The sequence below is a fragment of the Oncorhynchus keta genome, chromosome 14, assembly GCF_023373465.1.
Source record: "Oncorhynchus keta strain PuntledgeMale-10-30-2019 chromosome 14, Oket_V2, whole genome shotgun sequence".
Taxonomy (NCBI): Eukaryota; Metazoa; Chordata; class Actinopteri; order Salmoniformes; family Salmonidae; genus Oncorhynchus; species Oncorhynchus keta.
In genome coordinates, this window is record NC_068434.1 from 19,406,043 (window position 1) to 19,433,834 (window position 27,792).

General features: G+C 43.2%; 1 protein-coding gene across 21 annotated transcripts in view; it reads left to right on the forward strand.

The window, feature by feature from the left end:
- The window catches only part of dab2ipa (DAB2 interacting protein a), a 116,173-nt gene that overhangs the window by 81,546 nt on the left and 6,835 nt on the right, over positions 1-27,792 (forward strand). For 20 of the 21 annotated variants that reach the window (XR_008063797.1, XR_008063802.1, XR_008063807.1 and 17 more), the window contains 10 exons: positions 1,267-1,420; positions 2,393-2,491; positions 2,608-3,162; positions 8,921-9,065; positions 10,438-10,582; positions 10,738-10,974; positions 13,443-13,644; positions 13,872-14,068; positions 16,479-17,382; positions 27,118-27,270. Coding sequence is in view for 7 of the 21 variants with exons in the window: in XM_052461226.1 (XP_052317186.1) it covers positions 1,267-1,420; positions 2,393-2,491; positions 2,608-3,162; positions 8,921-9,065; positions 10,438-10,582; positions 10,738-10,974; positions 13,443-13,644; positions 13,872-14,068; positions 16,479-17,382; positions 27,118-27,270 (2,791 nt within the window). In the remaining 14 variants the exon portion in view is untranslated. The remainder of the gene's footprint in view (positions 1-1,266; positions 1,421-2,392; positions 2,492-2,607; positions 3,163-8,920; positions 9,066-10,437; positions 10,583-10,737; positions 10,975-13,442; positions 13,645-13,871; positions 14,069-16,478; positions 17,383-27,117; positions 27,271-27,792) is intronic. The other variant, XM_052461227.1, reaches the window with a different exon arrangement.

The window sequence follows — 27,792 nt, forward strand, 5'->3', positions numbered from 1 at the left end:
CTTAATTGCCCTGCTTATCCTCCTAGACAGTGATTGTAGTTTGCATGTGTTAACCAACACCACTTACAGAACATCTGAAAAGATGAACATGCACTGTAGGGGTAAACATTTTTTCTACTCTCTCTGTCTATATTATCTGTGAGACTTAATTGGCTTTTTGGCTTTTTCAGTCATTAAAATACATTTGAGTTGTGGATTGAAGACGAAGCGTGTATTACGGATGTTATGATTTTTACGTACAATTCATATATGGAACCAATAAAACTAAAAGGAACCCTTGAAGTTACTTGGTTGCACAAATATCTTTATCTGTATCCGCTCTCATGTTTTTCTGTGGGTAGTATGGCTTACTGTGGGTAGTATGGTACTGTAGTATGTTTTACCATGGGTAGTATGTTTCACTGTGGATAGTATAGTAGTAGTATATTTTACTGTGGGTAGTATGGTAGTATGGTTTCCTGTGGGTAGTATGTTTACTGTGGGTTGTATGGTTTACTGTGGTGTAGTATGTTTTACCATGGGTAGTATGGTTGTATGTTTTACTACCAACAATAAAACATACTACACCACAGTAAAACATACTACCCCCATTAAAACATACTACCCACAATAAAAAATACTACCAACAGTGTTTTACTGGGGGTAGTATGTTTTACTGGGGGTAGTATGTTTTACTGGGGGTAGTATGTTTTACTGGGGGTAGTATGTTTTACTGTGGGTAGTATGGCAGTATGTTTTACTGGGGGTAGTATGTTTTACTGGGGGTAGTATGTTTTACTGGGGGTAGTATGTTTTACTGGGGGTAGTATGTTTTACTGGGGGTAGTATGGCTTTCTTGGCTTCTTTGTGTTATTGCCGTTCACCTTTAACGGTCTTGATGTTGGTCTTCTTCTCCCACTCCTACTATCTGTGACTAAGTGACCAGTAAGAATGCAACCTCCCTGTTTCTGCAGCTGTGCTCTGCCATTTGCCAGAGGCACTTTAAAGCATGGTGTTGGAGCAGCGTCCCCACCTGCTATACCATCAAAAAGACGTCCAAGCAGAAGAGCTACCAGCTGGGAGAGACTAGAGAGCCCCGTCATGCCAACCCCATAGAGCCAGATCCCGTGGCATCTGACAGGGTGTACCTACAACACCAGTCTGGTTTTGGTTCACATGCCTCCCCCAGCCCTCCTCTCTGTGTGGGACATCGCACTGGCTCTTGCCTGCGTTGACACATTGTATGTGTGTGACTGACTGACCGTGTCTCTTCCTCTTCTCCCCCAGATCCCATCTGATGCCGAGGCTGAAGGAATCGCGGTCTCACGAGTCGTTGCTCAGCCCCAGCAGTGCAGTAGAAGCTTTAGATCTCAGCATGGAGGATGAGGTGTTGATCAAACCGGTGCACGGCAGCATCCTGGGCCAGGACTACTGCTTCGAGGTGAGCCCACCACCACCACTGCCTGTCATGACTGTCGCAGCTCAAGGCTCGCTGACTCATTTTAATAGTATTTCTTAGGATCCTGAACCTCGGTACATAATGCATTGTGTTTAATATACTCTTCATTTCGTTGCCATTACATATGTCTGAAAAGCTGCAGGTCTCTGACTTTCTGTCAAGCAGCCAGTGCCTTTGGGTAGTGTGTGTGTGTGTGTGTGTGTGTGTGTGTGTGTGTGTGTGTGTGTGTGTGTGTGTAGCTGGGCATTTGTTAGGGAGGAGGGTCTCCCCGCCCCTGCGCTTCCTGCCTGGTAGGGGCCTGTGTGTCTGTCTGACCCATCTGTTGGCATCTCCATGCTCCTGCTCTCTGTGGATCTGCTCTGAGAGGTGAGCTCCGAGGGGTCCCCATTCACAAGGATTTACTGCCTATTATGCTAAAGCACGCTGCCAGCTGGACAGACCATGGCTCTGTGACCGAGAGGAAGTCTGACGGGGTCAGCCAAAAAAACAACAAGCATTTCTCTCATGATCAAGTGCAAGAGGATTTCAATGGCTGTCCAGGCTTTGTTTAGTCTGGTATCAGTGTGCACTGTGCAGACCCTGCAGCGCAGCTGTGTGTGTGTGTGTGTGTGTGTGTGTGTGTGTGTGTGTGTGTGTGTGTGTGTGTGTGTGTGTGTGTGTGATACCCAACCCTGCTTTACATTGGGTATGTAAGCCATCATTGTAAATAAGAATTTGTTCATAACAAACGCAGTCAAATTTACACTCCCAACTACTCACAATACATTTATTTTCTTAACATAAAGTCATTAACAATTATAAAATGCAAGCATCCACAGCATAACATAAGAACATTTTAACTATATACAGTTAAATAAAGGTTCATTCGAAAAGATTGATACACACAGGCCATCATATGGGTGTTTTTCATGATTCATAACCTAAAGGGCTTAATCATCTGCCATACTTTCACAGGTAACTACTTCCACTGGAACCAAATGCTTTTCGTGTCGGTCATCTGCAGAGAGGGACAAATGGATGGAAAACTTAAGGAGAGCTGTACATCCTAACAAAGTAAATCAAATGCTATATAGCGTATAGGCCCCTCTGTGGAAGAAAATAATAAAAGTACAATAGAATGCATGTCAAAGTACCCAGGAAAAGTCTCACATGTTTGATGTTTTTCACAGGACAACAGTCGGCGTGTGGAGAACCTTCTAAAATTGTGGATTATTGAGGCCAAGGACCTTCCAGCCAAGAAAAGGTATTTCTGTGAGTTGTGTCTGGACGACACGCTTTACGCACGGACTACCTGCAAATTCAAAATGGACAATGTATTCTGGGGAGAGCACTTTGAGTTCAACAACTTACCTTCTGTCAAAAGTGTCACTGTCCACCTGTACAAGGAGTCGGACAAAAAGAAAAAGAAGGACAAGAACAACTATGTGGGCCTGGTCAACATTCCCGTCGGTGCCGTCACGGGACGCCAGTTTGTGGAGAAGTGGTATTCTGTGAGCACGCCCAACCCGAACAAAGGGAAAACTCCCGGACCTATGATTCGACTCAAGTCGCGGTACCAGAGCATGAGTATCCTGCCCATGGAGTCATATAAGGAGTTTGCAGAGTACATCACCAATAACTACATGCTGCTGTGCTCCATCCTGGAGCCTGGCCTTAGTGTGAAGAACAAGGAGGAGATGGCCAGTGCCCTGGTTCACATCCTACAGAGCACCGGCAAGGCTAAGGTAAGGCCTCCTACTTTCCACAGAGGCTGTCCTACACTCAAACGATAGTGTGTTGTGTTCTCTGCATTTCCGTTTTCAAATGATAGTCCAAAATAGTAATATTGCCGAATGTCAAATATAAACACAACCCAGATCGAATTGATAGTAAAGACAAAGCTCTCCTATTGTAATCATTACAACTGTGAGGGTTTTGATTGGTCACAGTCAGTGATACCATTGTCTCAGATAAGTCAACATCTCAGCTGCATATTGCACACAAAAGCTGCAAACGATTAGGCAAGATAGTATAGGGGTCTGGGGTTTGAAAAGGAGTCCAGATAAGGTTATCTTGTCTCCGTCTAGGATTGGGGTTTAAAAGTCAAGTTAGCCTCATATTTCTAGTCTTTGGGAGTCCTCCCACATGCTTACTATAAGCAGTCTCCTAGACCTAGAAGAATGTGAATGCTTCCTGTTTGGGTTGGGAGAGGGTCGTGTTTATTAGGAGTCAAACAGAAGAAAGTGAATGCTTCCTGTTTGGGTTGGGAGAGGGTCGTGTTTATTAGGAGTCAAACAGAAGAAAGTGAATGCTTCCTGTTTGGGTTGGGAGAGGGTCGTGTTTATTAGGAGTCAAACAGAAGAATGTGAATGCTTCCTGTTTGGGTTGGGAGAGGGTCGTGTTTATTAGGAGTCAAACAGAAGAAAGTGAACGGAAACAGGGATGTACTACTGGGATGTACTACTGGGATGTACTACTGGGATGTACTACTGGGACTTTTCGTTTTCCGTTGCAAAATGTTTTCTGGTGTTCCCTGCTGTGGAAAGATAATGGATACCACCCCTGCTTAGAGTGGGTGGTTGGGGGACTGTGATGACAACACTATATTGTATCAGCACTTTCTAATGAGGACTAGCTGAAAGGGGACTTGTGTACACTAACTGCTGCTAATACCTCCAATTTAGGACAATGGGCTGTGGTCAAAATGTTACATTTGAAACATAGGCCTAGATCATTTTATTTCAGTCCCCGTTTTTCACCACTTGCCATACGTTAGGCTATGTGGTAAATAGTCCTTCTTAAGTCCAGGTAATCAATACATGCCATTGAGGGATTGTTTTTTGGTGTTTTTGAACCAACAGTAATGGAATTTTAAAATGTAGCTGAACTGCACACATGAAAATCTTCCCTACTACAGAGATCAAATCAAGTTCTTTATACAGCACATTTCAGACATTGCAACAAATAAACAATGAAAATAAAGGCTGAAATATTTACGACACTAAACTTGAGATAAAAAGCTAAAGAATGACAAAAACTAAAAAGCACCCTAAGGAAAAGCAAAGCTAAAAATGTGTTTTAGGATCTCTTTTAAATATGTCCACCAATATAGGTCATGTTAAGATTCTGTCTTTATCCACGTTCTGTCTTTATTTCAAACTGCGCAGATAATCAGGTCTCACCATGCCTGGAGAAGTGTTTCACATCTCAGGAGCTACATGAACGTGATCTATCAAGTTGAAATCAAGGCTATATCTCATATGAATGAGGTTGTGATCTGGTACACGGCCACTGTGCTGTCTTCTCTCACACCAGTCCCAGGAAGGAAAGTGGTGTCAGCCCCCTGTGGTAATTAGCCTAGTGGTCCTCGTTAATTCCTGATCCGCTCCATCCTCTCTTCAGCTCCTGCTGTAAAACCATGCAGTGAGACTGAACGATAATGCGCGTGCACGCGTGCGTGAGTGTGTGTGTTCGTGTGCACAAGGTCAGCACTTGTTATTGCGGAGCGCTGTTTCAGCATAGAAACTTCTCTTTAGATTTTGTCCCTCAAACTTTTCTGCTGCTATGTAACACCACTGTAATAATGCTGATGCCCCACAGAAGCTTACGCCTACTAGTCTTTGCTAGAACAGCAACAGGGCGATGGAGCTTCATTAAACAGCCTTTCTTACGTTGGCCTACGTTCTGATCTGAGAGACAAGTGGAGCTTCATTAAACAACCTTTCTTACGTTGGCCTACGTTCTGGTCTGAGAGACAAGTGGAGCTTCATTAAACAGCCTTTCTTACGTTGGCCTACGTTCTGGTCTGAGAGACAAGTGGAGCTTCATTAAACAGCCTTTCTTACGTTGGTCTACGTTCTGGTCTGAGAGACAAGTGGAGCTTCATTAAACAGCCTTTCTTACGTTGGCCTACGTTCTGGTCTGAGAAACAAGTGGAGCTTCATTAAACAGCCTTTCTTACGTTGGCCTACGTTCTGGTCTGAGAAACAAGTGGAGCTTCATTAAACAGCCTTTCTTACGTTGGCCTACGTTCTGGTCTGAGAAACAAGTGGAGCTTCATTAAACAGCCTTTCTTACGTTGGCCTACGTTCTGGTCTGAGAGACAAGTGGAGCTTCATTAAACAGCCTTTCTTACGTTGGCCTACGTTCTGGTCTGAGAAACAAGTGGAGCTTCATTAAACAGCCTTTCTTACGTTGGCCTACGTTCTGGTCTGAGAAACAAGTGGAGCTTCATTAAACAGCCTTTCTTACGTTGGCCTACGTTCTGGTCTGAGAAACAAGTGGAGCTTCATTAAACAGCCTTTCTTACGTTGGCCTACGTTCTGGTCTGAGAGACAAGTGGAGCTTCATTAAACAGCCTTTCTTACGTTGGCCTACGTTCTGGTCTGAGAAACAAGTGGAGCTTCATTAAACAGCCTTTCTTACGTTGGCCTACGTTCTGGTCTGAGAAACAAGTGGAGCTTCATTAAACAGCCTTTCTTACGTTGGCCTACGTTCTGGTCTGAGAGACAAGTGGAGCTTCATTAAACAGCCTTTCTTACGTTGGCCTACGTTCTGGTCTGAGAGACAAGTGGAGCTTCATTAAACAGCCTTTCTTACGTTGGCCTACGTTCTGGTCTGAGAAACAAGTGGAGCTTCATTAAACAGCCTTTCTTACGTTGGCCTACGTTCTGGTCTGAGAAACAAGTGGAGCTTCATTAAACAGCCTTTCTTACGTTGGCCTACGTTCTGGTCTGAGAAACAAGTGGAGCTTCATTAAACAGCCTTTCTTACGTTGGCCTACGTTCTGGTCTGAGAGACAAGTGGAGCTTCATTAAACAGCCTTTCTTACGTTGGCCTACGTTCTGGTCTGAGAAACAAGTGGAGCTTCATTAAACAGCCTTTCTTACGTTGGCCTACGTTCTGGTCTGAGAAACAAGTGGAGCTTCATTAAACAGCCTTTCTTACGTTGGCCTACGTTCTGGTCTGAGAAACAAGTGGAGCTTCATTAAACAGCCTTTCTTACGTTGGCCTACGTTCTGGTCTGAGAGACAAGTGGAGCTTCATTAAACAGCCTTTCTTACGTTGGCCTACGTTCTGGTCTGAGAAACAAGTGGAGCTTCATTAAACAGCCTTTCTTACGTTGGCCTACGTTCTGGTCTGAGAAACAAGTGGAGCTTCATTAAACAGCCTTTCTTACGTTGGCCTACGTTCTGGTCTGAGAGACAAGTGGAGCTTCATTAAACAGCCTTTCTTACGTTGGCCTACGTTCTGGTCTGAGAGACAAGTGGAGCTTCATTAAACAGCCTTTCTTACGTTGGCCTACGTTCTGGTCTGAGAAACAAGTGGAGCTTCATTAAACAGCCTTTCTTACGTTGGCATACGTTCTGGTCTGAGAAACAAGTGGAGCTTTGCCTCATTATGCATCTATCCACTGCCCTGTGGTGGCTCACACCCCCTCTTCATTTAATTTACCTGTTTAGCCCTAATCCAATAGATGGATAGATAAGGATCGGTGGCTCTACGCTTTCACTTAGGTTCCTCCTAGTCTAGAGGCTCTCTTTCATTTTAAAATGACTGTTGCTATTGGCTACAACTTCAAAAAGACAAACAGCATAGGAGCGTGTTAGTGTGTTACCCACCTGGCATAGCGTGTTATTGTGTTACCCACCTGGCATAGCGTGTTAGTGTGTTACCCACCTGGCATAGCGTGTTAGTAAGTGTGTTACCCACCTGGCATAGCGTGTTAGTAAGTGTGTTACCCACCTGGCATAGCGTGTTAGTAAGTGTGTTACCCACCTGGCATAGCGTGTTAGTAAGTGTGTTACCCACCTGGCATAGCGTTAGTATGTGCAGTCAGTGCATGTTAAAGACTTCTCTAGCCGCTCTCCAGGCCTGTCTGGGGGTAGCAGTAGGGAGTGGGACAGTAAAATGCTTTTCACACTAGTATTGTGCTGAGCTGAACTGTACTTTGCTGACCTGGAACATTTCCTTTTCACATTGCCCTTTCCCAGCATGGGTTCAACAACTATGGTGGATGTGTAACCGTGCCGGCCCGGGCCGGCTCAAATCAAATCACATTTTTATTGGTCACATACACATGGTTAGCAGATGTTATTGCGAGTGTAGCGAAATGCTTGTAAAGTAGTGTGAGACGGGTTTAGCTTAGTCATGTGTGTGGCTGATGTGCAGTGAGTGACTGTGTGCTGTCAGTGACTGTGTGCTGTCAGTGACTGTGTGCTATGAGGGACTGTGTTAGTGTCTGTCAGGATACACGGCACCTCGTACATTCATAATCCTCTGCACCATCCAGATATCATAGTTTAATGGTTGGATGATCTGGTACGAGGTCCACAGCTTGTCAACATGGGAGATACCAGTTACATTGACGTGGAGCATTCAGGTATTTAGCCTACATTTGACTGATACAGTAAATGCTGTGTGTACAGTAGCTGAAATTTCTACCTCTCTCTCTCTGGTACAGTCTTTGGGATTATGATAGCATGTTCCCTTTGATGCCCCATTAGCATGCATAGCCTAGCTAGCCTATCACCATGCCTTCCATAGATATGACTGCAGTCAACCAGAGCAGATTACAGGAGCTCATAAAGAGGGAGTGTGACTGGTTAAGAAGGACACCGCCTGAGAACGACTGTATGTGTGGGCGGGGGGAAGGAAAGGAGGGGCTAACCACTTGATCCATTAGCACAGAATCGATAAGAGAGGAAGAGTCACTTGTCTGAGCTACCTGTCTCTCTCTTTCTCTCTCTGTCCAAACTCACTGCTCTCAGTATCAATCAGGCTTAGGCTGTGCAGCAGTACAGTTATTTATTTATGTAGAGACTGTTCACGCTCTGCATTTCAGATCACATTGATAGGCTCATTTCCTTGCAATACACACTATCTAGATCTGTTCCCAGAACCAGGCTGGTTGCCTGGTTCCATGATGCAGCTCTGATCAGCCTCTGCCTGCCCACTGGGCACAGACGTCAGTTCAACGTCTAGTTTTGATTTACATTTGGTTGAGTTGTCAACTAACGTGAATTCAACAGAACATGTCACCATGTCATTGGATTTAGGTTAAAAGTTTGGTGAAAGAACATATGAAATCCCCTTACGTTGGTGACTTTTTTCAAATCCAATCAGTTTTCCATGTTGATTCAACATCACCACATATATTTTTTGGGTTGAAATTATATGGAAACGATGTTGATTCAACCAGTTTTTGCCAAAACGGTGCCCATTCACTCACCTTATTACCAGTTGTATTTGTATGTTCTTGGCGGTGAATATGAGGCGAGGGGACACCTTCCAATACATAAAAAAGGCATGCTTCCTTCCTCCTCCCTCCCTCCCTTCGGAGAATTATGGTGACATGATAGGATTGGTGAAAGCTACAGTATGTTGTGGAAATCTTTCTGTTAGCCTACCTAGCCAATGGGATGAGATCACTACAAGGAAGGAAGGAAGATATTTATTTTCAAAGTATTGGAACAAGGCCTCACAGTTCTATTTTGCTTTCAGGACTTCCTAACTGACCTGATGATGTCAGAAGTGGATCGCTGTGGGGAGAACGAGCACCTGATCTTCAGGGAGAACACACTGGCCACCAAAGCCATTGAGGAGTACCTTAAACTGGTGGGGCAGAAGTACCTGCAGGATGCACTAGGTAGGTGACATCCAGACACTGTAAAGGGGACAGTGCTACTATTACAGCAGAGAGCAAAAGTATTTTAAGATAGAAGAGGAGCCATGAACACATGGAATAGGCCTGTGTGTTGTTCATTAAGTATCATACTTCTGGCTAGTATCTGACCTTCAGAAAAACTTCCTGCACTCTCCACACACAGTACATTTTTAAGTGACTCTTCAGATCAATTATTCATTGTTTTTCTGGAAAGTGACTGTTTCAGTGGTGGAAAAAGTATCCAGTAAAAATAAAGATACCTTAATAGAAAACGACTCAAGCAAATGTGGAAGTCACCCAGCAAAAAAGTCTAAAAGTATTTCCTTTTAAATACACTTAAGTATCAAAAGTAAAATGTATTTGCTAAAATATACTTAAGTATTATAAGTATATATTATTTTAAACCAGACAGCACAATTTTCTTGTTTTTTAAATTTATAGATAGCCTACAACACAGACATAATTTACAAATGAAGCATTTGTGTTTAGTGAGTCCGCCAGATCAGAGGCAGTAGAGATGACCAGGCTTGTTCTCTTGATAAGTGTGTGAATTTGACTTTTGTCTGTCCTGCTAAGCATTCAAAATGTAACGTGTACTTTTAGGTTTCAGGGGACATTTTAAAAAGTACATTATTTTCTTTAGGAATGTCGTGAAGTAAAAGTTGTCAAATATAGAAATAGTAAAGTACAGATACCCCAAACTACTTAAGTAGTACTTTAAAATATTTTTGCTTAAGTACTTTCCACCACTGCTTTGTTTGAAGCCATGTTGAATGATTCAGAGCATTGGTCTGTCCTTGATGGTTGACTGGCACTCTTATTAAAAGTATGTCACCAAAGATAATGAAAAGGGAATAAAATAATAATGTCAGAACTTGGGGCTCTTTCGCTAGCTGTCTAGCGATGTAAAACTTTGGTGAAAGACAATCAGTGAGAAAATGATTCATCAATCTAGCTGCGGGGTAGAGATTTGAATCTGTCATCTGGTGTCCGTGGACTCAATTCAACAAAGGGAACAGTATTGTTTTTTACCATGTTTTGTCATGCGCCACAGGCTATTTAACACACCACATTATGATAATCCAATAGTCCATAAACAGTTATAGCAAATAACAGCAGCAGTTTCCTTACCTAGTACAATTAGTGGGTTTTCAATCAGTGTGCATGACATTATCGTGTGCCAACTAGCAGAACTGTACGATTTTAGTGCCAAAAGAAATTGAATCTGAATTGAATTTCTTTTGCTTCTAAAATCACTTCATAACTGTAGGCCTATATGTACTGTAATGGAGATTGTGGTCCTAGTCAGAGTAGTGACAACAGGCCTAGGTGCTGATCTCCCTCCCTCTACCAGGAGAGTTCATCAAAGCCCTGTACGAGTCAGATGAGAACTGTGAGGTGGACCCAGGGAAGTGTTCCTCAGGAGACCTCCCTGAGAACCAGAGCAACCTGAAGATGTGCTGTGAGCTGGCCTTCTGCAAGATCATCGACTCCTACCGGTAAATAAACACACATCCCTCCCCCCTCACTGCCAATAGAAGTAGCTAGCATTAGCCCTCATATTCTATTACCGAGCTTTCACCATCATCTAATGAAAGCTTGAATTGTGCAAATTACGTAAAAAATGAATGTACCTGTCAATGTTTCCATGCAGTGTTTTTCCGCGGGAACTGAAGGAGGTGTTTGCCTCGTGGAGGCAGCAGTGCAGCAGTCGGGGCCGGCCGGACATCAGCGAGCGTCTGATCAGTGCCTCTCTGTTCCTGCGCTTCCTGTGTCCAGCCGTTATGTCCCCGTCACTTTTCAACCTGATGCAGGAGTATCCCGACGACCGCACCGCTCGCACCCTCACGCTCATCGCTAAGGTCACGCAGAACCTCGCCAACTTCACCAAGTAAGTGTGGGTGTGTGTACTAGTGTGTTAGTGATGCACGGGTTGACTTATAACCCACAGTCCCTGTGGTTATGTCTGCAGGGCAGGCTGGTTTAAATAGTGTGTGGGTGAAGAGCGGGTGGGGGGCGGGCAGGTTGAATAAAGAGAAAACAATACCCAATAAATTCATAAATGTATCATTCTTGTGAAATGTATATCTATAGGCTACATTGATGTTTTTCTTTCATACTTTTAATGCTATCTGGAATTAGTGAGTACGCCTAAACTTTAGGGCCTAACTGTACGCTCTCCAAAGAGCCTACACGGCAGTAATCAAATGCTTTTGGGAATGGGCAGAAAAAGTTATTGTCGATCCACGGAGGCAAAAAGGACAATGTCAGAGTTTAATTCAATAAGAGAAAAGCTGTGAATGGAGAGTTGAAAATAAAGAGAAGGGAGGGCCAGAAAAGTAATGTTTGGGAAAGATTTGGTGTGATGATTGTGAGGCGCTATACAAATTTCGTGCCAAGTCGGGGACTTCGAATAGGCCTATGACAAGTCAAGGGAACTGAAGCCTACTGTTCAGATGGGTTCAATGGAAACTGAAATATGGACACCGACTGTAGGTCTATAACCTTTCACATAGCTGTAATAATATTAAAGAAGAGCAGATTCTCTGACAGAGGAAATGCTGCTTGTATCTAATTATGGACAAGTTGACTTAACAAATTATAAGCAGAAATTATAAGCAGAAACGTATCTAAATCAGGCGCAACAAATCCTGCAACCCCTGTCAAAAAAAATTGTTTTGCCGTCTCCGACAGTAGCCTATGGTGCATTTTCTATATTAGCTGGTTAGGGGCCTCATATTTTCACTTTATCACATATAAACTCAGCAAAAAAAGAAACGTCCTCTCACTGTCAACTGCATTTATTTTCAGCAAACTTATCATGTGTAAATATTTGTATGAACATAACAAGATTCAACAACTGAGACATAAACTGAACAAATTCCACAGACATGTTACTAACAGAAATGTAATAATGTGTCCCTGAACAAAGGGGGGTCAGTATCTGGTGTGGCCACCAGCTGCATTAAGTACTGCAGTGCATCTCCTCCTCATGGACTGCACCAGATTTGCCAGTTCTTGCTGTGAGATGTTACCCCACTCTTCCACCAAGGCACCTGCAAGTTCCCAGACATTTCTGGGGTGAATGGCCCTAGCCCTCACCCTCTGATCTAACAGGTCCCAAATGTGCTTAATGGGATTGAGAACGGGGCTCTTTGCTGGCCATGGCAGAACACTGACATTCCTGTATTGCAGGAAATCACGCACAGAACGAGCAGTATGGCTGGTGGCATTGTCATGCTGGAGGGTCATGTCAGGATGAGCCTGCAGGAAGGGTACCACATGAGGGAGGAGGTTGTCTTCCCGGTAAATGCACAGCGTTGAGATTGCCTGCAATGAAAAAAAAGCTCAGTCCGATGATGCTGTGACACACCGCCCCAGACCATGACGGACCCTCCACTTCTAAATTGATCCTGCTCCAGAGTACAGACCTTGGTGTAATGTTCATTCCTTCGACGATAAAAGCGAATCCGACCATCACCCCTCCCTGGTAAGACAAAACCGCGACTCGTCAGTGAAGAAGACTTTTTGCCAGTCCTGTCTGGCCAGCAACGGTGGATTTGTGCACATAGGCAACGTTTTTGCCGTTGATGTCTGAGGACCTGCCTTAAAACAAGCCTACAAGCCCTCAGTCCAGCCTCTCTCAGCCTATTGCGGACAGTCTGAGCACCGATGGAGGGATTGTGCGTTCCTGGTGTAACTCGGGCAGTTGTTGTTGCCGTACCTGTCCCGCATGTGTGATGTTCGGATGTACCGATCCTGTGCAGGTGTTGTTACACGTGGTCTGCCACTGCGAGGACGATCAGCTGTCCGTCCTGTCTTTCTGTAGTGCTGTCTTAGGCGTCTCACAGTACGGACATTGTAATTTATTGCCCTGGCCACATCTGCAGTCCTCATGCCTCCTTGCAGCATGCCTAAGGCACATTCACATGGATGAGCAGGGACCTTGGCCATCTTTCTTTTGGTGTTTTTCAGAGTCAGTAATAAGGCCTCTTCAGTGTCCTAAGTTTTCATAACTGTGACCTTAAGCTGTTAGTGTCTTAACAACCATTCCACAGGTTCATTAATTGTTTATGGTTCATTGAACAAGCATGGGAAACAGTGTTTAAATCCTTTACAATAAAGATCTGTGAAGTTATTTGGATTTTTACGAATTATCTTTGAAAAACAAGGTCCTGAAAAATGGACGTTTCTTTTTTTGCTGAGTTTAATTGAGCGGTTGCAGGTGGGTTATTAGCAATTGCAGGTGACCTGCACACCACTAGTGCACATCCATAAAATGTGCATGTTTGTATATGTGTATGTTTGTCTGTTGGAAACCGCATCATTCCTTCTGTTTTTGTTTCTTTATCTGTCCAGGTTTGGTAACAAGGAGGAGTACATGTCCTTTATGAACCACTTCCTGGAGCACGAATGGACCAACATGCAACGCTTCCTGCTGGAGATCTCCAACCCAGAGACCATCTCCAACACGGCAGGGTTCGAGGGTTACATCGACCTGGGCCGCGAGCTCTCATCCCTGCATTCCCTGCTGGCCGAGGACGTCTCTCAGCTGGATCAGGTACAAGGATTACGCCACACTACTGGGATTTACTCTCCAATGTCACATTCTCACTACTTTCAGTAACCAAGCTACCGGATACTAGTCCTTTCCTATAGCTGGACAAAAGTGGACATACCGATTTTTATATGTGAAAATGACATTATACAAAATAATTAGTTCATGGGAATTGCATGAGACATATGCATGGGAGATATCAGTGTACATTATTATTTTGTCTCCTGCAGAGCACAGCCTCTAAGCTGGGTCCCCTGGCCCGTATATTGCGGGACGTGAACTCTGCGCTGACCAACCCATCTGGGGTCCAGGTGTCCACCCCCACAGATGGCATGGGCTCTCCTCCCCTCCCCCTCCCATTGGCAAGCTGCAGCCTCTCCACCGGCCTACCTCTTCACAAGATAGTCGTGGACAGCGAGCTCTCTGGGTAAGGGGACCACAGAATTCTAATGAGTGTTATTTATGCTTCGTATGACACACAATCTGCAGAGATCTGGAGATCTATATGGGAGTTTACATGATCAGCATTTCAACATTTAACTTACAGGCCCAATGCAGTTGTTTTTATATTGCTATCAAGTAATTTCTGGGTAACAATTAAGTACCTTACTGTAAAACGTTTCCATTCAAATGGGCAAAAAACTCTTTCTCATGCAAGAATTTTGTGTGAACTGTCTGGTAGTGGGAAGGGGAAAACCGAAAACTAGCTGTTATTGGCAGAGTGGTTTGGAACACTTTTTGTTATTAGTCTATTAACTAATTTAATGGTGACGTCACAATGGATAGACAACTCTCGGCCATGATACAAATTTTAACACTTTTACGGTGTCTGTTTCATAAGTTGTTCATATGTGACCAGCCGGCTCGATTTGGTCTCATGTAGCAAATTTAGAAATGTTTTTTTTTTTACATTCAATAAAAGCAGAGACTCAGGGCTAGAAGATGGAGGAATAATGGGAAAGGAATTCTGCTTTGAAAGTTAATAAACTTGTAACCCTACTTTTGAGAAAATGGCCCTTTGAATTTTTTTGTACACCTTCTGGAGAGCTCTTCTTTGTCTACACCCGTTCAGCATAGTTCACACCCTCTTAAGCCTTAGCCCAACCATCTCTTTAAGAAGGCCATATTCTAAACAGTATGGTTAGTACGGTAGTGTGCTAAACAACCAAAGATTTAAAGAATAAAAGCTGGTTTATACTACGTCTATCAACTACGTCTGTCTGTATACAGTTGTCATAGTGACATCATGAACATTCCATTGTCATCTGACATCAAACTTGTCATTATGAAAAAGTATAAAGACAAAAACGACAGGCTGCATAGACATCGGCAGCCTGGTAGTCCAAAATAGCATAACTGGTGTATTTTAACACCAATAAACCGATACATTTTAAAAATAATTCAGTATGTCATTTTGGCGAACCAGGCAACTAAAAGCAACTTTCTAAACAATGTTTTAGTTCTAGTTTTTTAACTAGCTAGCTAACGTTAAGTTAGCTTACGGTTGTCAGTGTGACATGTAGCTAGCGCATAACGTTATTACCTCATAATGTTACTACCCTGCATGAATATACAGTTAGCTAAAGCTAACCAACTAGGTTCAATGTTAGCTAGCTAGCTAACATCAGCCTCTAACTAGCAATACAAATGGCCCAGAGATACGAGTAATATTATCTAGCTAGCGAGCAAACGTTAGCTATCTAGCTAACAGTACGCTTCAACTTGAAATGAAAATTTGAAATGAAAAATTTAATGTAGCTAGCTAGACTCTCTTACCCGTATACATGGATGAATGCTTCTCCCTCTCTTTCTCGGATGCCATGGTTGCACTTAGTTTGAGGATGTAATCCAGAGACAGGTGTTTTTTGCAGTTCTTCGTGATATATTTCAAAAAAGCCTTATTAGAAAGGATTACCGCCACATTCTGAGCAGCTCATTTTATAGACCAGGGGTGGGCAACTCTAGTCACCGAGCACCTGATTAGTGTCACACTTTTTTTCTACATCCCTAGCAAAAAGAGCTGATTAATCAAATTGCATTCTAAACTGAAGAGCATGGTTAGGTGATTATTGGAGTCAGGTGTGTTAGCTGGAGCAAAACTGTGACACCAATCAGGCCCTCAAGGACTGGAATTGCCCACCCCTGTTATAGACAGAAGCGTGCTACATGGCAGACCAATCCGAACTTATCTCTTGGCATGTCCAGCCTATCCATTATCTCAGCCAATCATGGCTAGTGGGAAGGTTCCTGTCTGGCACAGCGGTCTAAGGCACTGCATCTCAGTGCTAGAGGTGTCACTACAGACCATGGTTCGATTCCAGGCTGTATCACATCTGGCCGGGATTGGAAGTCCCATAGGGCGGCGCACAATTGGCCTAGCATCGTCCGGGTTTGGCCGGGGTAGGCCGTCATTGTAAATAAGAATTTGTTCTTAACTGACTTGCCTAGTTAAATAAAAAATAAACTCACTTGGCTCGTAATTTAACAATTGCATTCGTATTTACAGATGGCACATATGGTGTTATTAAGGTACATGAAAGTTCACGTTCCAGAACGTGCATAAAAACGGATTTCGATTTTTTTCAAATGTTTACGTTCAAATGCCTCTCCTGTGAAGTAGTGGCGCGCGAGATATGTCTAGCTTCCTGAAATGAGTCACATATGATATAAAACACTGGAAAACAGAATTTTGACTTCACTGGGCCTTTTAATAGATGTTGATTTTACAATTCATACGTTATTTGAACAGTCCTTTGAAAACCACAAGGATATTATCTTTACAGTGTCTCTGGTCTAAAACAACATTTCTCTCATTTGATGCCGTTGTCTTGGTGCAGGTTGGTGGATTTTACGAGGCTGCCGTCGCCAACCCCAGAGAACAAGGATATATTCTTTGTGACGAGGAACTCTGGCATCCAAGAGTCTCCAGCCAGAAGCTCCAGCTACTCGGAGGCCAACGAGGCTGAGGTGCAGCTCCCCAACAGCAGCAAGAGTCTGTCCATGGTGGACCTGCAGGACAGCCGCAGCCTGGAGAGTACCCCTGGCCCCAGCCCTGGCTCCCCCAGCGACATGCTCTTCAATGACAGCCAGTCACCCGTCACCCCTGGGCCTGGGGGTTGGGCCGCCCGCACCCCGCAGGGCATCATCCCCACCCCCGGCCCCGGACCCACTCTAAGGAGGACAGGTCAGACCCCTACCACCCCCAGCACAGAGAGCAGCACCCCAGGGAGGCCCACCCAGCTCCTGGCCCCGCTCTCCTTCCAGAACCCTGTTTACCAGATGGCCACGGGGATGACCATGAGCGTGTCCCCGCGGGGTCCCCTGGCTGACTCGGGCTCTGATGGCCACAGCTCCGTCAGCTCTCAGGGCAACAACACAGAGGACACCCCCAAGCATCCGGGGGTCTTCCTCACCCAGGGGGTGGCGGTCAGTAGTGGAGGAGGCAGCAGCAGTGAGTTTACCACCCGCCGCCAGCTGTCACTCGGGGAGCACCAGCCCAACGTGCCGCGGCAGAACAGCGCCGGCCCTCAGCGAAGGATAGACCAGCCCCCTCCGCCTGTCACCAGGGGCAGGACACCACCCAACATGCTCCAGACAGCCTACCCCGGTCCGCGGCCCTCCAGTGGCAGCATGATGTCATCATCCCCCGACTGGGGGCCCAGTGGCGGCAACCGTCTGAGACAGCAGTCGTCTTCGTCTAAAGGGGACAGTCCTGAGACCAAGCAGCGCACCATGCACAAAGTGAGTAGAGCATGTAACATCAGGGGGGGTCTCACTGTGGGTGGTGGAGCATTCAGTTCTTGACACAATTACTATACCCTGTTCAAAGGCACTTCAATATTTTGTCTTGCCAATTCACCTTCTGAATGGCACACATACACAATCCATGTCACAATTGTCTCAAGGTTTAAAAATCCTTCTTTAACCTGCATGTTCATGTCATTGTCAGTAAAAAATCATTCAAATTTAGTAGAATAACGACAATGTTACAATGCAAACTCCCTTGCACTGCTTCGCAACACCTTTTTCTTAGTAGTTTAGGTGTTCTGGCCCTCATATTCCTATAATTTGCTTCTGAAGCCAGTTTTGTAAACAAGGTGCGGGAGTGGAGGTATTTAACTTTTATTTAACTAGGCAAGTCGGTGAAGAACAAATTCTTATTTACAATGACGGCCCTGACGACACTGGGCCAATTGTGCACGGCCCTATGGGACTCCCAATCACGGCTGGATGTGATACAGCCTGGATTCGAACCAGGGACTGCCTCTTGCACTGAGATGCAGTGCCTTTGAACGCTTTGTCTATGTGTGTGTGTGTGTGTTAACTATTTAACTGTACTAGAATGCTTAAAAGGAATTCTAGTGCATAATATTGGTTATCAGTACCAGGTTTGTTTTGGGGCAAGGAAAATATCAGATATTGGTGTCGGCCAAAAATGTCATATCGGTGCATCACCTTCAACAACACATCTGCCACGCTGATCCTCAACACGGGGGCACTTCAGGGGTGTGTGCTTAGTCCCCTCCTGTACTCCCTATTCACCCATGACTGCGTGGCCTTGCACGACTCAAACACCAAGTTTGCCGATGACACAACGGTGGTAGGCCTGATCGCCGACATCGATGAGACAGCCTACAGGGAGGAGGTCAGAGAGCTGGCAGGGTGGTGCTAGGACAACAACCTCTTCCTCAAAGTGAGCAAGATAAAGGAGCTGATCGTGGACTACAGGAAAAGGAGGGCCGATTACACCCCCATTCACATTAACGGTGCTGTAGTGGAGCGGGTCGAGAACTTCAAGTTCCTTGGTGTCCACATCACTATCAAGCTATCATCATCTAAACACACCAAGACAGTCGTGAAGAGGGCATGACAATGCCTACTTCCCCTCAGGAGACTGAAAAGATTTGGCATGGGTCCTCAGATCCTCAAAAAGTTCAACAGCTGCACCATCGAGAGCATCCTGATTGGTTGCATCACCGCTTGGTATTGGAACTGCTTGCATCTGAGGTTAGTGCATCCGGCCCACTACATAACTGGGGCCAAGCCTCCTACCATGCAGGCCTCTATACCAGGCGGTGTCAGAAGAAGGCCCTAAAAATTGTCAGACTCCAGCCACCCAAGTCATAGACTGTTCTCTGCTATCGCACGGCAAACGGTACCGGACCGCCAAGTCTAGGACCAAAAGGCTCCTTAACCTCTCTAGGACGCTAGCGTCACATCTGGCCAACATCCAGTGAGGTTGCAGAGCGCCAAATTCAATTACAGACATGCTCATTATAAAAATTCAGAAAACAAAACATATTTTACATAGGTTTAAAGATTAACTTCTTGTTAAACCAACCACAGTGTCATATTGAAAAAATGCTTTTCGGCGAAAGCATACCTAGCCCAGAACACACCTAGCCCAGAACATAGCCCAGTTGACAAATTATTACAAACAGTAACCAGCCAAGCAGAAGCGTTACAAAACTCAGAAATAGAGATCAAATTAATCCCTTACCTTTGATGATCTTCATATGGTGGCACTCAGAAGACATTAATTTACTCAATAAATGTACCTTTTGTTCGATGAAGTCTCTTTATATCCAAAAACCTCCGTTTTGTTAGCGCGTTTTCTTCAGTAATCCACAGGCTCAAACTCAGTCAAAACAATCAGACAAAAAAATCCAAATTGTATCTGTAAAGTTCATTCATAGAAACATGTCAAACGATGTTTATGTTCAATTCCTCAGGTTGTTTTTTTTAAATGATCTATAATATTTCAACCGGACAATAACGTTGTCACTATAAAAGGTAAACAAGAAATGCACATGTGCCTGAAACTCTGCGACACGTTAGGTTCCACTCGTTCAGACTGGTTTTACTCCCTCATTTATAAGAATACAAGCCTGAAACAATTTCTAAAGACGGTTGACATCTAGTGGAAGGCAAAGGAACTGCAAATGGAGTCCTAAGTCAATGGATACTGTAATGGCATTGAATAGAAAACTACAAAACCAACAAAAAAACGACTTCCTGAATGGATTTTTCACCTGCTAAGTTTTGGAAACTTTAGAGTGTTTTCTATCCATATCTACCAGTTATATGCATATCATATATTCTTGGCCTGAGTAGCAGGCCGTTTAATTTGGTCATGCTTTTCATCCAAAATTCCGAATGTGCTGCCCCCTACCCAAGAGAGGTTAACAGCTTCTACCCAAAAGACTGCTAAACAGTTAATCAAATGGCTTCCCAGACTATTTGCATTGACCTCCTTTTTTACACTGCTGCAGCATAGTCACTTTACCCCTACCAACATGTAAAAACTACCTCAATTACCTCGACTAACTGTACCCTGTATATATCCTTTTTATTTTTTTTACTTTAGTTTATTTTATTTAAACTTTTTTTTAAACTCTTCATTGTTGGTTAAGGGCTTGTAAGTAAGCATTTCACAATAAGATCTAACCTGTTGTATTAGACGCATTTGACAATTTGATTTGATAAACTAGGAAGGCTGGTTTGATGTTTCGTTTGAAGAAGCCATGCGGTCTGCATTTTCTCTCTTCTTGCTTGATTTTCAAAAGTGACTGTGTCGCTTGTGCTGTGTCGAATGCATTTAAAAAATAAATTAAAAAATAAACTTTATTTAACCAGGTAGGCTAATTGAGAACGAGTTCTCATTTGAAACTGCAACCTGGCCAAGATAAAGCAAAGCATTGCTACACAAACAACACAGAGTTACACATAGAATAAACAAGCGTACAGTCAATAACACAATAGAAAAAAAAGAAAGTCTATATACAGTGTGTGAGGAGGTAAGGTAATAGATAGTAGCGGAGTAATTACAATTTAGCAAATTAACACTGGAGTGATAGATGAGCAGATGATGATGTGCAAGTAGAAATACTGGTGTGCAAAAGAGCATAAAAGTAACTAAAAACAATATGGGGATGAGGTAGGTAGATTGGGTGGGCTATTTACAGATGGGCTATGTACAGCTGCAGCGATCGGTTATCTGCTCAGATAGCTGATGTTTAAAGTTAGTGAGGGAAATATAAGTCACCAGCTTCAGCGATTTTTTTTTTTTTTTTTTTTTTTTTTTTTTTTTTTTTTTTTTTTTTTGCAAATCGTTCCAGTCATTGGCAGCAGAGGACTGGAAGGAAAGGCGACCAAAGGAGGTGTTGGCTTTTGGGATGACCAGTGAGATATACCTGCTGGAGCGCGTGCTACGGGTGGATGTTGTTATCGTGACCAGTGAGCTGAGATAAGGTGGAGTTTTACCTAGCATAGACTTGTAGATGACCTGGAGCCAGTGGGTCTGGCGACGAATATTAAGCGAGGACCAGCCGACTAGAGCATACAGGTCGCAGTGGTGGGTGGTATAAGGGGCTTTGGTGACTAAATGGATGGCACTGTGATAGACTGCTTCCAGTTTGCTGAGTAGAGTATTGGAAGCTATTTTGTAAATTACATTGCCGAAGTCGATAATCGGTAGGATAGTCAGTGTTATGAGGGTTTGTTTGGCGGCGTGAGTGAAGGATGCTTTGTTGTGAAATAGGAAGCCGATTCTGGATTTAATTTTGGGTTGGAGATGTTTAATAAGAATCTGGAAGGAGAGTTTACAGTCTAGCCAGACACCTAGGTATTTGTTGTTGTCCACATATTCTAAGTCAGAACCGTCCAGAGTAGGTATGCAAGATGGGTGGGCGGGTGTGGGCAGAGAATGGTTGAAAAGCATGCATTTGGTTTTACTAGCGTTTAAGAACAGTTGGAGGCCACGGAAGGAGTTTTGTATGGCATTGAAGCTTGTTTGGAGGTTAGTTAACAGTGTCCAAAGAAGGGCCAGATGTATACAGAATGGTGTTGTATGCGTAGAGGTAGATCAGGGAGTCACCCGCAGCAAGAGCGACATCGTTGATATATACAGAGTAAAGAATCGGCCCGAGAATTGAACCCTGTGTTACCCCCATAGAGATTGCCAGAGGTCCGGACCACAGGCCCTCCTTTTTGACACACTGAACTGTGTCTGGGAAGTAGTTGGTGAAACAGTCGAGGCAGTCATTTGAGAAACCAAGGCTGTTGAGTCTGTCGATAAGAATACGGTGATTGACAGAGTCGAAAGCCTTGGCCAGGTCGATGAAGATGGCTGCACAGTACTGTCTTATATCGATGGCAGTTATGATATCGTTTAGTACCTTGAGCGTGGCTGAGGTGCACCCGAGACCAGCTCGGAAACCGGCTTGCACAGCGAAGAAGGTACGGAGGGATTAGAAATGGCCAGTGATCTGTTTATTAACTTGGTTTTCGAAGACTTTAGAAAGGCAGGGCAGGATGGATATAGGTCTATAACAGTTTGGGTCTAGAGTGTCACCCCCTTTGAAGAGGGGGATGACCGCCGCAGCTTTCCAATGCATGCGCAAGTGCAGTCTGGCTAACTACTTTCCCCTTAACCTCTTACAGCTACCCCCCTACTTTTTTCAATTTCCACCTGAAGACATACCCAGATCTAACTGCCTGTAGCTCAGGCCCAGAACCAAGGATATGCATATTCTTGGTTTCATTTGAAAGCAAACACTCTGAAGTTTGTGTAAATGTGAAATTAATGTAGGAGAATATAACACAATAGATCTGGTTTAGATAATACAATGAAAAAAACATTATTTTTTATTTTTTATTGTTGCATCATCTTTAAAATGAACAAGACAAAACAAACATTCAGATAGGATGATGGGAACAATTTCAGTGAAACACATAAGAGGGCAACAGCACTTGTGCAAAGTTTCAGAATGATAACTTCCAAAATGAGTGTGCTACATGACATTTATCATGAAGTCACCCAGGTGTCCCACACAAGTAGCCCAAATGTACCCAAGTGGCCAAAATGGTGAAGTTATACATTTTGAATGGAATAACTATATACAAAAATATAGTATTCTAACACACCCCCCCTTTTTGAGAAAAAACATGAAATAAATACATATACATTTACAAAATAACACTTTCAATATTTGGAAGACCTTCAGTCCTCTACACAATATTGTGCTGCTGATGCCAGGTGCCATAGCAGTCTCTTTCTGCTGTAAAGCAGAGAGTCACCAAGCATGTGGTGCATGTGATGGGGTACGTCATTTTGCAAATAACACAGCGACGCCTCCATGCTGTGCCCTTTTGGTCCTAAGGCACATCCATGCATGCAGAAATAAATTTGGGCAGATGAACACCACTTGTGGCTGGAGCAAAAGGGACAGAGGTAGAGGGGCCAGAACGTGGTGCAGTGGTGCTGTGGTGCTGTAGCACACAAGCTCCTTGGTGAGCATCTCTCTGAAGGCTAGCTGTGAGATGGAGGGCTTTCCAAAGCTCTTAGCCATTTCCTTGTGTAGGATGAATGCATTCACCACAGCAATGTCGATGAAACGATAGAAGGTCTTGTATCATTTCATTGTCTTATGAAGAACATTGTAATAGCCTATCAGTGCATCTGACAGGTCCACACCTCCCATGCTCTTGTTGTAGTCCTTTATTGCAGTTGGAATGGGGACATTTTTTGCGGTCCATGCCCCAGTAGCGCTGAGACAACAGGTGTCCGGCTGGATGAACCAGCTTCAGTGGGGGATGGACACCTTGGCACTGGGGGCTTCCATTCGGAGTCAGTGTCACTGTGAAAGAAACTGTTCAGTTAGAATAGTTTCACATATGAGCCCTGTATCAACAGGTATAATAAACAGATGTATAGAGTACAGGGAACATAAGGTTGAATATATTATTATAGACCTGCTAGATCTACTGTCTCATTTATATTACGACAGACCAGCTAGATCTACTGTCTTTATTATATTACAACAGACCAGCTGTATCTACTGTCTCCATTTCACTTTTGCCATTGTTGTGGGCCTGCCCTCCCCTCAACAGCCTCAAATAGGCTATTTCATGTGGGGGTGGGGTGGGGTGGAGCAGCAGACACACGCGTCTCGGCCATGCTCCCTCTAATCCACAATATGTATATATATATACACACACAAACAGGCTATGGGTCATACACATACATACAAACATACCCCCACCCACAATGTATAGCCAACGTGTACTTTACACATTTCATTAAATGTTTATATATTGCTACTAAAATGTAACAAAATCACAAATAATATTTTATATTATTAATTTCAAAAAACGGCATTAGCATGAAGAATTTACCAGTCCAAAACGATGTCCTCTCCGTTCAAAAAATATTCCTCCATTTGGGAATCAAAGCTATGCTAGCTAAATGAATCTGTCTCACTTTCCCGATCAATTTCTTCTTAAATTGTGTGTACATCTGTATATCTAGACTTAGATGTAGCTTTCCCTGACTTAGTCGCCATACTGATTGATATATAAACAGCTGAAGATGCGCTTTACCAAAATAGTGCTGTGCGTAACATGCGTGGCTTCCAGTATGAATCTTCAATGGCGAATGACCCTATTTACGCTAGAGTTTACTACATGGTTTGGTCTTCCAACACATAACCATTACATATTGCCGTTTACCTCTGCTCATTGGCTATCGACCGAGCTAGATTTCAAGACGATCAGTGGTTATTGGGTTAAAATACAGTCAATCAATGAAACAGCTGTCATATCATTGGTGCACAATGATGTCATTACTTGTTGTCTTCAAATCGGTTTCTTTCAGTCAATACGACCCGCGAAATGACCCACCAGTTTGGTTCTGTTACAAACAACCAGTTGATTGCAATGAAACCAAACATGACTGGATAAAGTCACGTTTAGTGTGTGTATTTACATCGAATGTGTTGTCGAAAATTGAATGAGACGGAATTCACGACACAAGCCGTTCACAAAATGTTTTGTGTATAAAAATTGATTTTTATCAAACCAAAAGACCATTCATTGTGTAACAATGAGCATTGGGATTGCAAACAGAGGAAGATCATCAAAGGTAAACTATTTATTTTATTGGAATTTGTGATTTTGTTACGCCTGTGCTGGTTGAGAGTTTTTTTCTTTATGGGGCTCTGTCCTCAGATAATCGCATCGTATTCTTTAGCAGTAAATAATTTTTTTTAATCTGACAACGCAGTTGGATTAGCAAGATTCTAGGCTTTCGAATCATGTGAGACACTTGTATTTTCATGAATGTTTAACATGACTATTTATGTAGCGATCACCGTATGTTGTCGAATTTAATCCCGCTAACGGATTCAGTGCTCAGAGAGGTTAATGTCTATCTGGCAGAATTTGGATTGCATGTACTAGGTGTTGCAGGTAGGAAATTCGATTCTGATGAGGAATAACTCTCCATAACCAATGGCTGAACACCAGAATAATAACACACAAAGCCAAGCCCATTAGCTTTGCTAGCCTTACTTCATCTGTGGCCTAGAGGGATGAGCCAGGCGGGATATGACCTCAGTGGCGGTCTCCAGCTCACACTCACTGTGGTTGGTGAAGAGAGTATGGCTTTAATGCCCAATTGGCCTCAATAAGCATTAATAACACTCAGCCTCACTAAGCGAATAGCAAATCACCCAGGGCAGTGAGTCCATAGTCGGTAACCTACAGGCCTCAGTGCTGAATCCTGCGAACGGAGTAGACAGGCAGAATTAATTGTGTGACTGTGGACACCGGAGTGGTTATTAAATGCATGTTCCACTCAAGTAAATCAGTTTTGTCCCTGGTCTTAAAAAACCCTCATTGTTAACAGATGGAGTATTAAACTAGCTAAACTCAACTGCACCCCTCCCCTTGGTAATATTTGGGATCTCAGACAGAGTAGGAGGAGTGTGTGGTGGTTGCCTGGTCCCAGACAGAGTAGGAGGGTTTTTTAGAAGACACACCAGGGGGCAGGTGAAAAGACGGGTTAACATATTGACTAACTGAACCATTTTGCTATTAAACAAATCAATCCCATAATTTATTAAAATCTTCTTTATCAAGGTTTAGAGACTTGATTCCACGTTCTCGTGATTCCTTAATAACTTTAAATAGACAATTCCAGATGGTTAATTCACCAATGCAAAAACAACCACCCCTGTGTCTTCCCCTTGCTTCACATGTGTTCCTCTGATCCCCCTAGCTGAAAACACTGGCTCTGCTCTACTCCTCAGTAGACACTGGCTTCCCAATGAAGGGCATGAGTACTCGAATGGACGTCAAAGATTGTTCTTTATCCATTTAAAAAAAATAATAATGCTTTGACTCTAGTGTTCCATTTGTATATGTGCATTTGCAGGGCACTACAAAAAAGAAACCAAGCATCACACTGTTCTTTTCCCTAAATGCCTTTTCCCTCCATGTCACATTCCATCCATTCCAACCCCTCCCTCCACACGTGCTCAGTGCGCACACAAGCTCCTGTTAGGCCTACAGAAATAACTGTCTATAAAAATATATCTAACTGATGGGATACACACGCTACATTCCTTTCCAAATGATGACAGTTTTATCACACATTCAAAATGGACTGGTTGATTGAAGTAGGAAAATGTGTTCCAACAACAAGCGGCAGTTTTTGAATAATTGCATCCCATCTATTTTCCACTTAAGCTACTTTTCGAACTGCTAGTGCCATTTAGAATTAGTTAGCCTAGGCTATAACCCCCCAAAACATACAGGTTCCACACTGACAATATGCAAAAACATTAGTTTGACTAAGACAGTGTATTTTCATCAGAAACATTAAGCATATGCCTACTCACCAAACATATGTCATGGCCTTAATTCATCACTATGCAGTGTTCAATGTGGAATGTTCATCCATTTAAAAATAAAAAATAAAAACAGGCAGAATAAACTAAATTGAACGTCTGTATATCGAAAATAAGATATTTTAAATCTCAGTTTCAAATGATCCCTCTCTAAGAATAAATGCTCAGGGCATGAGATGTGCATCACTTCACACTGGCAACTTTATTCATTTGGATAAATATTCTGTTATATTTTATTCTTATATTACATGTTTTTTTTACTATAAAATTAGGTGCCTTGACTGTGATAAGGGCTCAGGAATTAAGATTGTCTGTCTACTAAATGAACAAAAAAAGGCTATGCCATTACACAGCCATAGAGTTCTACAAGCAGGTTACTGCCTTTTTGAAGATTGTGTTTCAAGATATAATATAATAACCAGTTGATATTATGGTTTCAATAAATTCATCTTACATGGCACTTGCTTTTTTTATTGAGGCAATTTAGCTTTTAGGATTTGTTTGTAATGGTTATGATAAATAAGGCATTGTTGTGGTCTGTTGGCATACTGTATAGAGATACATGCGCGGGCCCAGTGTGGGCCTTGTGTTCTAAAAATATATATTGTCAGTTTGAGTGCTCAAAAAAAGAAACGAGTACTTGAACAGCCAAAACATGTCAAATGGCCATCCCTATCCTATTGTAGCTTGTGATGTTCATCATGCAACATTTATTTACCCTGCCTCACTTCTTCTAACAATTACTTACCAGATGGCTTGTGTGTGTTGTGTGTGTGTGTTCCACCAGGCGTCCTCCCCTGTGAACCCCAATGCCCTGGACCGTACTGCTGCCTGGCTGTTGAATATGAATGTCCAGTATTTAGACCATGAGGGAGTTGACCCAGATACCAAGCACAGGGAAGACCTCAGAAACAAAGAGGAGCTCACCCAGACTGAAAAGGTAATGTCTAGCATCTTGTAAAACCTAGCATCTGCTACAACGCAACATCGCAATAATATTCAGCACGGCTACTCTACTTCTTTAGAGGAGTAGCATAAAGTCAGAACATATTCATGGTTATTAACATGAGCTATCAATACGAGATTCTAAGGTTGTTATTAATGAAGTGAAAGTGTTGCGGAGCCAAAAGCAAAAAACGGACAGAGGCACTGTATATCTCCCTACTAGCAGGTCTTGATTTGAATGCATGTGGCTATTAAAGGGTTATTTGCTGCTTAAGTGGTATGAAAATGATACTGTGTGCAGAGAAGCACCATGATATACTGTGTACTGGTGGTGAAATTATAGTACAGTATACGAGTTGAATTAGCCTCTCTATTCTGACATTGTTGAAATGTAGGTAGACTGCCAGGTGTAGGTTGACGTTTATTTTCATGAATCTTGCCCTGGAGGCAGAACATAGTGATTTCCACTAGATGGGCCAGCTTGCAAAGTCTTAATTGGTTATGTTGTAAAAATTCA